This window comes from Chelonia mydas, chromosome 2 (genome assembly GCF_015237465.2).
Source record: "Chelonia mydas isolate rCheMyd1 chromosome 2, rCheMyd1.pri.v2, whole genome shotgun sequence".
NCBI lineage: Eukaryota > Metazoa > Chordata > Testudines > Cheloniidae > Chelonia > Chelonia mydas.
Genome location: NC_057850.1, coordinates 38,204,721 through 38,221,741, shown reverse-complemented (window position 1 = coordinate 38,221,741; position 17,021 = coordinate 38,204,721). Strand labels below are relative to the sequence as shown.

The following is a 17,021-nucleotide window of genomic DNA, read 5'->3' as shown; positions in this document are numbered from 1 at the left end:
CTGACCGCTATGCCTACCTACATGCCTCCAGCTTTCATCCAGACCACACCACACGATCCATTGTCTACAGCCAAGCTCTACAATACAACCGCATTTGCTCCAACCCCTCAGACAGAGACAAACACCTACAAGATCTCTAGCAAGCATTCTTACAACTACAATACCCACCTGCTGAAGCAAAGAAACAGATTGACAGAGCCAGAAGAGTACTCAGAAGTTATCTACTACAGGACAGGCCCAACAAAGAAAATAACAGAACGCCACTAGACATCAACTTCAGCCCCCAACTAAAACCTCTCCAACGCATCATCAAGGATCTACAACCTATCCTGAAGGACGACCCATCACTCTCACAGATCTTGGGAGACAGGCCAGTCCTTGCTTACAGACAGCCTCCCAACCTGAAGCAAATACTCACCAGCAACCACACACCACACAACAGAACCACTAACCCAGGAACCTATCCTTGCAACAAAGCCCGTTGCCAACTGGCCTAATCACATCAGCCACACTATCAGAGGCTCGTTCACCTGCACATCTACCAATGTGATATATGCCATCATGTGCCAGCAATGCCCCTCTGACATGTACATTGGTCAAACTGGACAGTCTCTACGTAAAAGAATGAATGGACACAAATCAGACGTCAAGAATTATAACATTCAAAAACCAGTTGGAGAACACTTCAGTCTCTTTGGTCACTCGATTACAGACCTAAAAGTTACAATTCTTCAACAAAAAAATTTCAAAAACAGACTCCAATGAGAGACTGCTGAATTGGAATTAATTTGCAAACTGGATGCAATTAACTTAGGCTTGAATAGAGACTGGGAGTGGATAGGTCATTACACAAAGCAAAACTATTTCCCCATGTTTATTCCCCCCATCCACTCCCCACTGTTCCTCAGATGTTCTTGTCAACTGCTGGAAATGGCCCACCTTGATTATCACTACAAAAGATCCCCCACACCCCCCCGGCTCTCCTGCTGGTATTAGCTCACCTTAAGTGATCTCTCTCGTTACAGTGTGTATGGTAATACCCATTGTTTCATGTTCTCTATGTATATAAATCTCCCCGCTGTATTTTCCACTGAGTGCATCCAATGAAGTGAGCTGTAGCTCACAAAAGCTTATGCTCAAATACATTTGTTAGTCTCTAAGGTGCCACAATACTTTCAAAAGACAAGCCTGGGAGCTTAAATTCATAACTTTGCTAGACACTAAAAATGATGATCTTAATGAAGACACTAGATTTATGGTTTATTACAACAATCTGTAACTCACTTTTTGTCCTAGGACTGCAGGGTGGTTAATGCACCACTTCACCTTGAATGGTCCCTTAGAATATGTGCTATTTATGTTAAATTATCCATTCAATCTTGTATGCAGCTGTGACACTCTGAGTATTTTTCCCAGACCTGAAGAAGAGCTCTGTGTAGCTCAAAAGCGTGTCTCTCTCACCAAAAGAAGTTAGTCCAATAAAAGATATTACCTCATCCACCTTGTGTCTCTAATATCCTGGGTTTGACACAGCTTTAACAACACTGCATACAGTTTCTCAAACACTTTATTATTTCTGTGCATAAAAACTGTCTGTAGTCTAAATCTATCTATTGGCACTGTTAAAGTTTTTAAGAAGGCAAATCCTGACTCTTCCTCCATGGTGATTAAGTGCAACTACACACATGGGGGACAGTATTTGATGGGGCATGTAGGGCATGAACATTCCTAGCACTACTGTATTAAGCTCAGCTACACAGTGGCTTCCTGTGTACCTGCACTCAGGAACTGGGAGAGGCATGGAAGGGGAAGGGCAAATATATTTGGACTAAGCATTAAACAGGAGAATTTGGATCGAAGGGTCTGATCCAAAGCACACTGAAGTCAGTGGAAAGACTCCCATTGATTTCAATAAGCTTTGAACCAGGGTCTTAGGCCCCAGTTCAGCAAAGCACTGAAGCATGTGCTTAACTTGAAGACAATGAGAAGCACATGCTTTAAATAAACATATGCTTAAGATCTCTCCTGAATCAAGGTATAAGGGCCTGATCTAGTGCCCAATTAAATTAGTGAAAGACTCCCATTTACTTCAATGGACATTGGATTGAGCCCAATTTATATGAAAAGTTTTGTAGGAAACGGGTTGTGCATGTATAAAAAGTATCTATATTTCACATTTGCTGTGCGTAAGTAATACATGATTAGATTTGAAATGGGTAAAGACTAGTTTGATGATGATTAGATACAATAACATGTAGTCTAAATACTTCTCTCATCTACGTGAATTATTTGAAACAAAATATTTATTACGCACTGAATTAGAAGTCCTATGAAAATATACAGGTACACGTGTTTTTTATTTGCCAGGAATATGTTCTTTAAAGTCTTATATAGCAGCAAGAAATATAAACAAAGGGCGTCATTAATCCATAAAACTTTTACTACGCTGTTAACGCAAGCTTTGCTACTTATTGCACCTATCTGCAAGTCTTTTAAAGAATATTAAAAAACAATAAAACTCTCCTATAGGACTTTTATTTCAGCAACCAGTCTTATTCTCATTTCAAAATAATGTTTACACACTCATTTGCCTATTAGAGTCCATATAATTTTATATACAAAAATTTTTTTAGATGTTTGTGGCATTTTCTTTTAATTCTTTCCCTGATGTGCTCTGTGGTGTACAATCCAAGTTATAATTATTAAAAGCATTCTCATTATTCCAATAGGCAGTCTGGATGAACTACAAATGGCTTGAACTTCCAGTGCTTATGCAGGCAAAACTTATTGAAGTAACTGGGAATTTTGCCTGCATACAGTATGCAGGTATTAAGGGTCCTATTACTGTCAGTCTTAAAGCAGTGAGGGATGATCATTTTGTCAGTGGTATCCTGTAAAAATGCTGTTTACATTTTCTAGGGAAACGTATCCCATGACACTGTATCTATTCTATATACTAGCTTTCTCCATATCACTGCCGTGAGTGTTCTAGCACAGATACAGAGTGATGTTATAAGATACCCAAGGAGGATCTGAACACAGATAGACTTGGTAAGACAATAGAACAGTACATCAAATGCAGCTTCTACTGAAATGAAAAGTGCTCACAGACAAAAATCCAGAGCTCACTTTAAATGTCAAAGCCTTAAAGTAATTATAGAAACCCCAATCCTGCGTTGAATTCCGTATATTGGATCCATGCACCTACTTGAGTTCCACTGAAGTCCACTGCCCAAATGGAGCAGATTGTAGAATCAGAGCCTAACCCAATGTAAACTTTTGGTTTAGCTAGGTTATTAATATGTTATGATATATATTTTTGTTTATTCCTAAATGAAATTAACCTGGATTTCAATATATATTGTTTATATTAGAGTAGCACCTAGAGGTCTCCATCAGGGATAGAACTAAATATGTTTAAAAAAACATGCATACTGCATAGGCATTCAAATAGGGAAAGGAGTGTCATTTGGTATGAAGCAATAAGCAGAGAACAGATAAATCAGCTCTCAAAATGGTAAGAAAAATGCATCTGTAGAACATATCAGATTGGACCTTCCAATTAACTATTTTCTTCCTTCCTTCCTCTACCATTGTGCTTTTCTTTGCAAGCTTATTCCCTTTAAATTTCTGTTTCACTTTTTCTAACACTGCAGCATTTTTTTCTTAATCAAATGAAACAATGAGAACCATTCTTTTAAAGAAACACTGTCAGAAGTAGCAGTATTCCTGCTGGGAAAAACATGTCAATGCTCAGCTACTACAATGGAAGAAATAAGAAACCATAGAGCAGTTTTCCATGACCTGCTATTTTCTCTGTAGTCCCAAAACAAAAAAAAAATTATCGGTCCTTTTAAAGTTTACTTACAAATGCATCTTCTGTTATATCTGGAGGCTCTGAAACACAGGTATAAAACACTACTTGTTATTCATCCAACACATTTCCATTTATGTTTGTTGAGGTCAGTTTGACTGCACACATAATTTAGAGATTACTCTGAAAAATTAAATAAGTGATGGGACTCTACTAATTTCCTGGGTTTTCTGAAATAAAATAACCTGATCCGAGTAAATAAAGAAACTCTAAGGAAATGTCAAATGTATTGTCAACCCCAAGCATTTAAAAATCATGAATCAGATCTCAAAAAATCATGAGATTATTTTAAATATGAGATTTTTTTTGAAAAATCATATATTGGGGGTATTTGTTTTCTGTTTTTTGAGCCTTTATGGTGCACTCAGTTCACATTTTCCAGCTGAAATCACATTTTACACTGAAATCATGAAGACAAAAAACTTGCTCTTTTTATAAAGAAAGCTGATTCCCATGTAATTCCATGACTCCAGAAGCTGGGGCTAAACACACTAGATATTGTGCGACTCATGATAAAATCATGAGAACAGGCAACACAGGAAACGTTCCCAGGTGAAACAGATATGCTCCAAGTCTCACCCACTTGAGAAATAGCTTCCCTTCTTTGGGATGCATATAAAGGAAGTGTTCATGGTCTTTCATTCTCAGGACTGAAGAATTTTGCTGTATGAATTTCAAGGATATAATTTAAATTTCCCCCCTTGGAGTCATCATCCCCATAGCCCGAGACACAGCCCTAAGTGGTTACTGCCCCTTTGCCCTGTTGGAAGAGCTTTACATACCAGTTGTGAGCCTCTTCTTCCTCATATTGGAACTTTTTGAGCAGAGACTGATCCCCCGTTGTGTTAATGCCGCATTGTCCCTGGGACAGCCAGGGAATCCGTGCTTGGGGACCTGGAAAGAGACACTGTAGAACCTTGGCTCAGGGCACACAGGCTGCAGCAACCCAGCCTGGCTTTCTTGTGTGCTTCACAGCAAGTCTGGGTTGCTATGGAATTGCAGACAATGCATGGAAAGAACATGAGCCATTAGCAAATACTTTTACTCCTCTCTGAGCGTGACTCATCGAGACAAACTCACCAATTGGACAGGCTGGTGAGATTATCACTGTTCATCTCCAGGGGAGATATTCATTATTCACTGATATGGGGTGGGCATAGGCAGGAAAAAAGATTAGACCAAACAAACTTCTCTAAAGCAAACCTAAAGAGCTCTCTGCCCAAGAAGATTCTGTTTTTCCCTGGAGGTACCTCTCTCTCTCTCTCTCTCTCTCTCTCACTTGTCTTGATTCAAGGGGCTGAGTATTTTATGCACAGCATTTGCCAATCGGTTTTCACCATGTATCAAATAATTCTGTGTCTGTAACTGGATTCTGGGGCCTGATCACACAGAGCCACTGGAAACCCCAGGCACCGTCTGCAATTCCCAACACACACAAACAGAAAGGGGAAGCGGGAAGGGGTTGTGTCACTGAGTTTGAGGTGACATCCAGGGTGTTACTCTAACAAGTACAGCAGACTCCATTGTGATGTGTTAGCTGCTGCCCTTGTGACAGCCTCCCCCTGTGATCCTTGTAGCTGCTGCTGCTGATGATGCTCACAGGGCACTAACTCAGCAGGAACACAAAGATAGCTGCATTTTCCCATATGAAGGGAGGCAGTATAAATAACCTGGATGAGCAGGGAAGAGACCAAGGGAGGCAGAAGAGCGAGTGATACTAGTCTAAGGGTGTTCGTTTTTTCCTTTCCTGAGGAGAGCACCCTGGGAAAAGAAAGGAAAGAGCCTTCCTTTTTAAATAGATACCAGAGATCTTTTCTTATACCTGCAACAAAATAAGTAGCCACTCCCCACAGACTATATCATTAATGTGAATAATTGGTTATCTTTTTCTTATGCCTGAAATTATTGACATGGTGGTGACTTGAAGCCTGGTAGAAAAAGAGAACTGTTGTTATAATCCAACTGATCAAAAAAGCTTTACATGTACAAAACAGCCAACTTAGCCTAAAATGTGTTATTAGTAAAGAAATATCCAGCTAGGTTGAGATTTTCAATGGGGCCTAAAGGAGTTAGGCACTCAGGTCCCAGTGAAATCAGTGGAATTTGGGCCACCCAACTCCCTTTGGCTCCTTTTAAAATCTTAGCCTGGAAATTTTAAATCAAAGAAAACACATTTAAGGCTATTTGGTGTTCTCTCCTCAGTTCAAAGATCCTTTGTGTAGGCACATTTACCTTAGGTGGGATACCAAGTCAGCCTTAGCTTTTGTCTAACATGGTTGTTTTCAAAGACATTATTTCACAAGCTGAACTGGTTTTTTTTTTCCAAATATAAAATATGTTTATTGGATGTTATTACTCTTCAACTGGAAGTTCCTTCCGAGAGTAAGTAATGTTCTGAAGACTAGCCAGAGAAATCCTGCTGGTATGACTGCTGTTGAGTGAGACTGCTGCTGGAATCTGAACTGTGATAATAAAGCATTATAAATGAGATTGGTTTAGTGCTGGAGGAAAATGTTAGATATTCTCCAAATTAAGTGGAAATTACAGCCAGGTAATTAAAATACTAATACATCCAACTGTCTAGATGAGAAACTGTTAGCTGTAACTGGTGTTCATTTAAAGTACTACCCTCTGTTTAAGCAATAAAGCATAGACTGTACAGCAGTGCTGAATAATATAGCTGAGGTGTGCAGTGAAAACAAACGTAAAGCCAAGTGCTTCTGATACACTGGAGAACTGTATTATTTAAAACAAGTGTAACACAAAAGATAAATAATTTCAATCCTCCCAAATTAAGTGGTTTATAGATAATTATAGTATCGGTATAGTCAGTATTCTAGCAACTGATTGAAAAGTGTTTAATTACTTATAAGTGGAGTTCCATGTAGGTAGTTTATAAGCAATGCAGACGAAAGATTAATGCTGAAAAATGTACACCTAAATGCGTTATTCACCACTGCTACACAATTTGGGATTTTTATTGCAATGATAAAATAACTTTTTAAAAAGAAACATTTTAAATATTTAAAGTATATTTTTAAAAATATTCTCCCACACAGTTCTTTGGAAGAAAGAAAATAGCTGCAATATTTTAACATAATATAATTTAAATACAATTCTTTCCAACTGACAGCATTACACTGCATTGAATTAGCATTGTAATGACAACTAATAAAATAATTTTAAATATGTTAACTCAATCATTAAAATGGTGAACCAGTCTCTCTTTCCCACTCTCTAGGTTTCTGATAGCCCCTTATCTACAGCTTGTTGCTTATTTTTAATTTAAAAACACTAATAATAATCAATGGAAACTGGTTAATGTACCTTTTTTGAAAATAAAAAGTGAAAGCTATGAATCAACTCCATTGTGAGGGAAGTACCTTTAAAAATGCAGCCATGTGATTCCATTCTGATCACTCCATTTGGATCCTCTAATAAACTCACTCAACAGGAAATAACATATTTCTCATACATGTTTCTCCTATTCTCAATGGATGAAATTCATTCTGGCGTAGGGCACCTCAAAGCCCTCCAGAACACTGAAGTCCCACAATGGGACTAGGAAGTAGAGTTGCAGAGGACTTTCCATTTTCTGCATACCATGGAAGGGGACTCAATGCCAACTTTGAATAAGCTTGTGTGTATTATTAGGAATAATAATAATGATTGTTATTACTATTTGAGATTTTAGTAATGTTTGCAAGCCCTAATCAAGATCAGGACCTCATTGTATTCATCACTAAAAAAAACACATAAGACGACACAGACCCTGCCCTAAAGATCATCTATTCTGGAACTCAATTTAAGCTGCTTGTCTGGTTTATCATAGAATCATAGAATATCAGGGTTGGAAGGGACCGCAGGAGGTCATCTAGTCCAACCTCCTGCTCAAAGCAGGACCAATCCCAGGGGTGAAAGTGAGCCGGTAGGGGCCGGTCCTGCCTACCAGTAAGAACCCGCACCGGCCCATACCCAGCCCACAGTAAAGCGTTGCCGCGGCAGCGCTTTAATGTCCCTGCCCCTTTTGCCTCCCCTGTCGGCGGCCCTGCTGGTAGGGTCCGTACCGCCAGGGCCACCAACAGAGGCGGGGGAAGGGGCAGCGACGTTAAAGTGCTGCCGCGGCAAAGGACCCTCCTTAAAGCGCTGCCGCGGCAGTGCTTTAACTTCACTGCCCCTTCCCCCCTGTCGGCGGCCCTGCTGGTAGGGTCCGTACCACCAGGGCCACCGACAGGGGAGGCAAAAGGGGCAGGGACATTAAAGTGCTGCTGCGGCAACGCTTTAAGGAGGGTCCTTTGCCACGGCAGCGCTTTAATGTTGCTGCACCCCCCCATCGGCAGGGCCACCGACCGGGTGGGGGGAAGGGGCAGCAACGTTAAAGTGCTGCCGCAGCAAAGGACCCTGCAGCACTTTAATGTTCCTGCCCCTTTTGGCCCCCCCGGCCGCTGATGGGCGGGGGGGGCAAAGGGAGCAGCTGCCCTGGGCAGCAGCGGCGTCCGGAGCCCCAGGCCCTTTAAATCAACACGGGAGCCTGGGCGGCGCGGGCCAGCCGGACTGGAAGGGCTGGCTGGGGGATGCTGACCCCCAGCCCCACCCCTTCCAACTGAGGCCCCACCCCTTCTGGGGGCCGGAGATGCCCTGCCCCGTACCGGTAAGTGGCCTCAGTTACTTTCGCCCCTGACCAATCCCCAACTAAATCATCCCAGCCAGGGCTCTGTCAAGCCTGACCTTAAAAACCTCTAAGGAAGGAGATTCCACCACCTCCCTAGGTAACCCATTCCAGTGCTTTACCACCCTCCTTGTGAAAAAGTTTTTCCTAATGTCCAACCTAAACCTCCCCCACTGCAACTTGAGACCATTACTCCTCATTCTGTCATCTGCTACCACTGAGAACAGTCTAGATCCATCCTCTTTGGAACCCCCTTTCAGGTAGTTGAAAGCAGCTATCAAATGCCCCCTCATTCTTCTCTTCTGCGGACTAAACAATCCCAGTTCCCTCAGTGTCTCCTCATAAGTCATGTATTCCAGTCCCCTAATCGTTTTTGTTGTCCTCCGCTGGACTCTTTCCAATTTCTCCACATCCTTCTTGTAGTGTGGGGTCCAAAACTGGACACAGTACTCCAGATGAGGCCTCACCAATGCCAAATAGAGGGGAATGATCACATCCCTCAATCTGCTGGCAATGCTCCTACTTATACTTGTTCCTTCATGATCTCACCTCACTGCTAAATAGTTCCATTTGCAAAAGCTCAGTCTTGACTATTATCTGCAGCCTAATTTCCAACTGCTCCTCCTATTTCTTAATTTCCCAGGCCTAAATAAGTTGCTTTTTCTTCAGAAAATGGTATAGTATCTCTCAATCACATCCCACAGATGGTCAATTTCTCCACTGGGATTGGAGTCAACTTTCACACACAAAATAAAAATAGCAAGAAAAAAAAACATTTCCTGTGCACCTTCAGTTTAGACTGTCAGTATTTTGAACTCTCTTAGTAATAAGAAAAGGAGGACTTGTGGCACCTTAGAGACTAACAAATTTATTTGAGCATAAGCTTTCATGAGCTACAGCTCACTTCATCGGATGCATCATCTCAGCCAGGGTTTTGTCAAGCCTGACCTTAAAAACCTCTAAGGAAGGAGATTCCACCACTTCCCTAGGTAACCCATTCCAGTGCTTCACCACCCTCCTTGTGAAAAAGTTTTTCCTAATATCCAACCTAAACCTAGCTCACGAAAGCTTATGCTCCAATAAATTTGTTAGTCTCTAAGGTGCCACAAGTACTCCTTTTCTTTTTGCGGATACAGACTAACACTGCTCCTTCTCTTAGAAATGTTTGTGTCCTACCACTCACTATCAGTTTGTCATAGGCTCCTCTGAATTTGTTGCCACCACCATTATCCATAACCTGGGACTACACATCCACACTTATATGAAATACAAAAGCTCACAAAGGACCCCAATTAACTTCATGTTTATAGCATCTCTTTGGTTGATAGAACGTTACGGAGAAGAATTTATGAAGTCACTTATCCTACTGTATACAGTCTTTATTTACAAAACAAAAATGCATGTAGATTAAATATGCCAAAAATCAGAACCAAATCCCAATAAAAAAAACAACTAGCTTAATCAATGAAAACCAAACAAAAAGAATCCTTCCTGTCCAATAGAACTGTAATTCTGATGCCATCAATTCACTGCATTCTGAAGTCATCACATACTACTGTCTTTCCATCACTATAACATCCAATGCTTTCTTTGTTGCTAAGTGCCCTAGACTGTCACCATTATATTTATATCTATTTTGGTGTGGGAAAAAAATATACAATTTTGGTGACTTTTGCCATTTGTGGCTTCTGGATTATTCCATTAAATACAGTGTTTGCTTGATTTCCTTTTTCTACCTTAAATCTGTAAGTAATATACTCCTTTAAAATACTGTCTAGATGCCTATCCTAACACAAACATAATCAATATTCCCTTTCCTCTTCCCTTTTTCTTCCACTTTCTCTCCTTTCCCCTTTGTTCTGTGGTATATTTAGCTATACAAGTAGGGTGACCAGATGTCCCAGTTTTATAGGGACAGTCCCAATTTGGGTTTTTTTTCTTATATAGGCACTTATTACCTCCCACCCCCTGTCCCAATTCTTTACACTTGCTATCTGGTCACCCTATATATAAGCCTTGAGTCTATAAGTATATAAGCCTTTTCCTTGTACTGCACCTTTAAATATTTAAGGATTCTTTTGTCTCATATTTTAGATGCATTGAATACAGGTCATCAGAAGACACACACTGTGCTCTCTCATGGAGAATTTGCTTTTATTTCCTCTTGTTCTCTTAATCTGGGAAGGTACTAAAGCTCATTCTGATAGAATGTATCTTTTTGGTGTTTGTGTATGGAGAAACTTAACACTTCCTTCCTCCCCATCTCCTTTCTCACACCTTCTCCTTTTCTATTGCCAGTGAAAAGACCTTCAGAGGGTGGAACTATTACATAGGAAGTAGCTCCTACTCTTTTTCCCACTTCTTTTCTCCTTCCCTATCCGTCTCCCTCCCCCAGTATTAATTGTCATTTTGAGCATTATGATGATTAAATATTTATATAGAGCTGTAAATCTAAAGAGAGTTTGATAAGCATAGGTTAGATATGGTCTGACACCTGTTAAACAAGATAAACACAATAAGAGATATAGAACAGGAAGGGAAGGTAGTGGAGAGGTTATTGTGGAGAAAGTGATAGGAGGAATAACTGGAGGAAGTAGATCTTAAGAAGGCATTTGAAGGGGGAAAGACAGGATGCCCAGCAGACAAGTGATAGGAGGCTGCTCCAGCCAGAGGGGCAGCATGATGTAAGGCACATATCCAAGAGACAAAGGGCGGAGTAAAGCAGGAGGACTTGGAAGGAACATAGAACTTGAGTCAGGGGGTGTCAAGGTTCCTCCCCCACTCTGAACTCTAGGGTACAGATGTGGGGACCTGCATGAAAACCTCCTAAGCTTACTTTTACCAGCTTAGGTTAAAACTTCCCCAAGGTACAAATTAATTTTATCCTTTGTCCTTGGAATATCCACTGCCACCACCAAACTCTAACTGGGTTTACTGGGAAACGTAGTTTGTACACGTCTTTCCCCCCAAAATCCTCCCAACCCTTGCACCCCACTTCCTGGGAAAGGTTTGGTAAAAATCCTCACCAATTTGCATAGGTGACCACAGACCCAAACCCTTGGATCTGAGAACAATGAAAAAGCATTCAGTTTTCTTACAAGAAGACTTTTAATAGAAATAGAACTAAATAGAAGTAAAGGAATCACCTCTGTAAAATCAGGATGGTAGATACCTTACAGGGTAATTAGATTCAAAACATAGAGAATCCCTCTAGGCAAAACCTTAAGTTACAAAAAAGACACACAGACAGAAATAGTCATTCTATTCAGCACAGTTCTTTTCCCAGCCATTTAAAGAAATCATAATCTAACACATACCTAGCTAGATTACTTACTAAAAGTTCTAAGACTCCATTCCTGTTCTATCCCTGGCAAAAGCAGCATACAGACAGAGACAGACCCTTTGTTTCTCTCCCTCCTCCCAGCTTTTGAAAGTATCTTGTCTCCTCATTGGTCATTTTGGTCAGGTGCCAGCGAGGTTACCTTTAGCTTCTTAACCCTTTACAGGTGAGAGGATTTTTCCTCTGGCCAGGAGGGATTTTAAAGGGGTTTACCCTTCCCTTTATATTTATGACGGGGGAGTAGGAGAATATGTAATAAAAATGTAGGTGGAGGTGTGATTAAACTGCTTCAAAGGTGAGTATCATAGAATCATAGAATATCAGGGTTGGAAGGGACCTCAGGAGGTCATCTAGTCCAACCCCCTGCTCAAAGCAGGACCAATCCCCAATCAAATCATCCCAGCCAAGGCTTTGTCAAGCCTGACCTTAAAAACTTCCAAGGAAGGAGATTCTACCACCTCCCTAGGTAACGCATTCCAGTGTTTCACCACCCTCCTAGTGAAAAAGTTTTTCCTAATATCCAACCTAAACCTCCCCCACTGCAACTTGAGACCATTACTCCTTGTCCTGTCCTCTTCTACCACTGAGAATAGTCTAGAACCATCCTCTCTGGAACCACCTCTCAGGTAGTTGAAAGCAGCTATCAAATCCCCCCTCATTCTTCTCTTCCGCAGACTAAACAATCCCAGTTCCCTCAGCCTCTCCTCATAAGTCATGTGTTCCAGACCCCTAATCATTTTTGTTGCCCTTCGCTGGACTCTCTCCAATTTATCCACATCCTTCTTGTAGTGTGGGGCCCAAAACTGGACACAGTACTCCAGATGAGGCCTCACCAATGTTGAATAGAGGGGAACAATCACGTCCCTCGATCTGCTCGCTATGCCCCTACTTATACATCCCAAAATGCCATTGGCCTTCTTGGCAACAAGGGCACACTGCTGACTCATATCCAGCTTCTCGTCCACTGTAACCCCTAGGTCCTTTTCCGCAGAACTGCTGCCTAGCCATTCGGTCCCTAGTCTGTAGCTGTGCATTGGGTTCTTCCGTCCTAAGTGCAGGACCCTGCACTTATCCTTATTGAACCTCATCAGGTTTCTTTTGGCCCAATCCTCCAATTTGTCTGGGTCCCTCTGTATCCTATCCCTGCCCTCCAGCGTATCTACCACTCCTCCCAGTTTAGTATCATCCGCAAATTTGCTGAGAGTGCAATCCACACCATCCTCCAGATCATATATGAAGATATTGAACAAAACCGGCCCCAGGACCGACCCCTGGGGCACTCCACTTGACACCGGCTGCCAACTAGACATGGAGCCATTGATCACTACCCGTTGAGCCCGACAATCTAGCCAACTTTCTACCCACCTTATAGTGCATTCATCCAGCCCATACTTCTTTAACTTGCTGACAAGAATACTGTGGGAGACCGTGTCAAAAGCTTTGCTAAAGTCAAGAAACAATACATCCACTGCTTTCCCTTCATCCACAGAATCAGTAATCTCATCATAGAAGGCGATTAGATTAGTCAGGCATGACCTTCCCTTGGTGAATCCATGCTGACTGTTCCTGATCACTTTCCTCTCGTGTAAGTACTTCAGGATTGATTCCTTGAGGACCTGCTCCATGATTTTTCCGGGGACTGAGGTGAGGCTGACTGGCCTGTAGTTCCCAGGATCCTCCTTCTTCCCTTTTTTAAAGATTGGCACTACATTAGCCTTTTTCCAGTCATCCGGAACTTCCCCTGTTCGCCACAGGATGAGGATGAGTAGGATGAGGTAACACCTCCTCTCCCCATCATCATCCCTTCTGACATCCCCCTCCATCCTGTTGCCCTGGGAAGGACTATTCTTGAGTGGTGGATTTGGAATAACACCCCCCACACCTCCTTGTCTTTCTTTTCTATCCTTCTTCTCATCTTCTTCTTCCAGAAGTTTAAAAAAATGTCTTCTGGTATCGGGACAGCTAAAGGAAAAGGTGATTCAAAATACCCCACTCTCATCCAGATCAGATTAGAACTGTAAAAGTAGTTCACTGCACATAGAAACAGGTCTACAGAATACACTGACTTGATATGTGAACATGTCTCCCTCTAGTGGCTAGCCTCAGTGAAGATAGGAGCTGGTTCTTGGGTTATTCTGTTAGCTCAAATGAAACCTGGCTGTACTTTTGGTGTTAAAGAAAGTTTGATCCTGCTGGAGATCATGGTGTCCATATATAGGCTGCCAAAATTCACAATACCTGTAGGAAAGGATTTTCAAAAGCACTAAGTGACTGAGGAGCACAAGTCCCATTGAAACAAGTGAATATTTATGGATATGATATTATACAGTTACTTACCTTACAGAAACCGTTGTTCCTTGAGCTGTATTGTCCATATGGATTCCATGTGCCCCATACCTATGAGATCGGATTTTTTTTTGGCCAACAGTGTCCACTGGGGCTATGCCTACACTCTAAATGTCATCAGATCCCCCTCCCATCCCAGAGCATAAAAGGCACAGTGTGCCCAACTGTTCCTCTGTTAAGAACATAAGAACAGTCATACTGGGTCAGATCAAAGGTCCATCTAGTCCAGTATCCTGTCTCCTGACAGTAGCCAATGCTAGGTGCCCCAGAGGGAATGAACAGAACAGGTAATCATCAAGTGATCCATCCCCTGTCACCCATTCCCAGCTTCTGGCAAACAGAGGCTAGGGACACTATCCCTGCCCATCATGGCTAATAGCCATTGGTGGACTTATCCTCCATGAATGTATCTAGTTCTTTTTTTAACCCTTTTATAGTCTTGGCCAGGTGGTTTAGGACTTTGTAGTAGCAGGAAAAGAGGGAGGGCTGTGGAATCCATGAAGACAATACATCTCAAAGAACCACTGTTCCTGTACCTGGTCTTTCTTCTTTGAGTGACTGTCCACATGTATTCCACACTGGAAACTAGCAAGCAGTGACCTCAATCACAAATTCAGAAAATATTTGAGTGTCTCTGAATTTGCATTTTTCACTGAAAAAGAATTTAATTTGAAAAATTTCACCTAGCTCTACTCCCTATGTTCTTGAGGAAGTTTCTCAATAAACTGCAATACCCTGTCCCATTTAAGGTAATCGTACTTTGACAAGAGCACCTGGTAATTTGTGATGTGCATCTGCAGCTTGATAAGTAATTTTTTTTTGCCAAATAAATCTATTTTTTTTTATTCCTGTTCTCTTGGAGTCATTTTTGGGTGTACATGTTGTCTGGACCTTTCATACATTGCCACCACTTCCAGAGACCCAGGAACAGGGTGCAGGCAAAAATATTCAAACCCATTTGAAGGGATTGAAAGCACCTACCTTGCCTTTTTAGAGGTAGGTGCTACTGATGCTGGTGTCTGCCATAACGTTTGTATTGGTTCCAACTGTCCTTCATTAATTGGCTCAGTAAGCTTTCCAGGAACAGAGGAGTGCAGAATGTCCAGTAGCTTGTGCAATTTTTCGTGCACTACCTCCACAGGGATTTCTAATGTGTCTCCCCATGTGACCCAGACATTCCTGAATTGTTTTCAACTCCTTGTTGTATCAACCAGGCAAGGTACTAACAATTCTCAACAGGACTTTATTTTCAAAGTGGAAACCTCTTTACCAAGGTGCTGCTGCACCCTATGGTGCTCTCTCCCCGCCTCTCAACTCCTTCCCCCTCCTTCCTGTTTCCTGTCCTTTCAGACTCCCAACAGCCAGTGCTCCCAATTCTAATAATTACAAGCAACATCTAAACACCACATTCCCTCCTCTCTTAAGAAACTCTCCCAATTAAAATAAACATTATTGTTCTAACCACAGGAACAAATATGAAACAAGACACTATACTGTTGCCAGAAATATTACACTGAAAACACTGTAGGTACGACATAACATAGTCTCTAGTCCAGACAGATGGCCATCTGGGTCTGACAGGCCGTCTCTCAAGCCCTGGTTCCAGTGCAATGTCTTGTTGTGTTGGTACTATGGTGAAGTCATCCAATGTAGATTGGGTGTTGGCATAATCTCCTCCTGGTGCATAGGCAGGTGCAAGATAAGAAGCATTCCATACCCACCCATCAGAAAGTCAATAGGTGTAAAATCCCTTCTTCTCTATGATTTTAAGAGGAGCTGTGAATTTATGGTCCCCTTTGCGTAAAATTCCAGGTTTTCGTATTCTAACGGAGGAACCACACTCAAACTTTGGTACTTTAGCACCCCACCACTTGTCTGTGAAAGCTTTAGACTTTGCTTGGTTTTGTTCAACTGTTTTTCTCACATCATCCTCGTTTGAAGCATCAGGTCATGCCTTTAACAATCCAGCAATGTTCAGTTTAGTATTCATCTGTTTCCCATGCAGTAACTCTGCGGGTGTTCTTTGCATTGTGGCATGTTGTGTAGCCCGGTATGTTTGCAAGAAATCAGTAGTGAAGGGTATCCACAATCACCCTTCCAATTTAGCCATTTGCAAACTCTCTTTCAAACTTCTGTTAAACCATTCGATTTCCCCATTGGCTTGAGGGTAATATAGGGATGACCTTCTGTTAAAATGTTTCTCTGTTCTAAAAAAGGTTTCAAACTCCAGGGAAGTAAATTGACTACCATTATCTGAAACCAGTTCTTTGGGGTTACCTTCCCTGCTAAAAACTGAAGGGAGGAACTTAATTACTGTAGCAGAAGAGATTTGAGATGTAAATGCTACCTCAGGCCATTTAATGAAATAGTCTATTAAAGTGATGGCATAATGGCAGTCAATTGAAGCAGTATCAAAGGGTCCTACAATGTCAATCGCCACTTTTTCCCATGCAGATTCAGGAAGAGGAACAGGCTGTAATGGAGGAGTACACGTCACTGCTGTCTTATCATGCATTTGGCAAGTGACACAGTATTTTATGATTGCTTCAGTTTGAGTCTCCATCCCTGTCCACCAATACAGATCCCGTAGTTGTTGTTTGGTTCGGACAATTCCTTGATGAGTATCGTGTGCCAGGTGTATGAGTTTTGACTGTAATTCTTCTGGCACAAGGAGCCAGTGTGTACCTCGTAGCACACAGCCATCAAACAAAGAAAGTTCATCCTGAACTCTAAAATAAAGCAGCAAAACTGGGTCAAGGTTTTTAGGGTGAGTGGGCCATCTTTTTGTCAGA

The 17,021-nt window shown here is 41.7% G+C and overlaps 1 protein-coding gene across 1 annotated transcript in view; it reads right to left on the bottom strand.

Moving 5' to 3' along the window:
* RGS22 (regulator of G protein signaling 22) overlaps positions 1-4,820 on the bottom strand; it is a 104,543-nt gene extending 99,723 nt beyond the window's left edge. Inside the window, exons 1-2 of the mRNA XM_043539287.1 lie at positions 4,657-4,820; positions 3,869-3,897 (exon numbers count right to left, since the gene is read on the bottom strand). Of these exons, the coding sequence (XP_043395222.1) occupies positions 3,869-3,897; positions 4,657-4,681 (54 nt within the window). The 5' untranslated portion in view covers positions 4,682-4,820. The remainder of the gene's footprint in view (positions 1-3,868; positions 3,898-4,656) is intronic.
* Between the last annotated feature and the right edge of the window lie 12,201 nt (positions 4,821-17,021).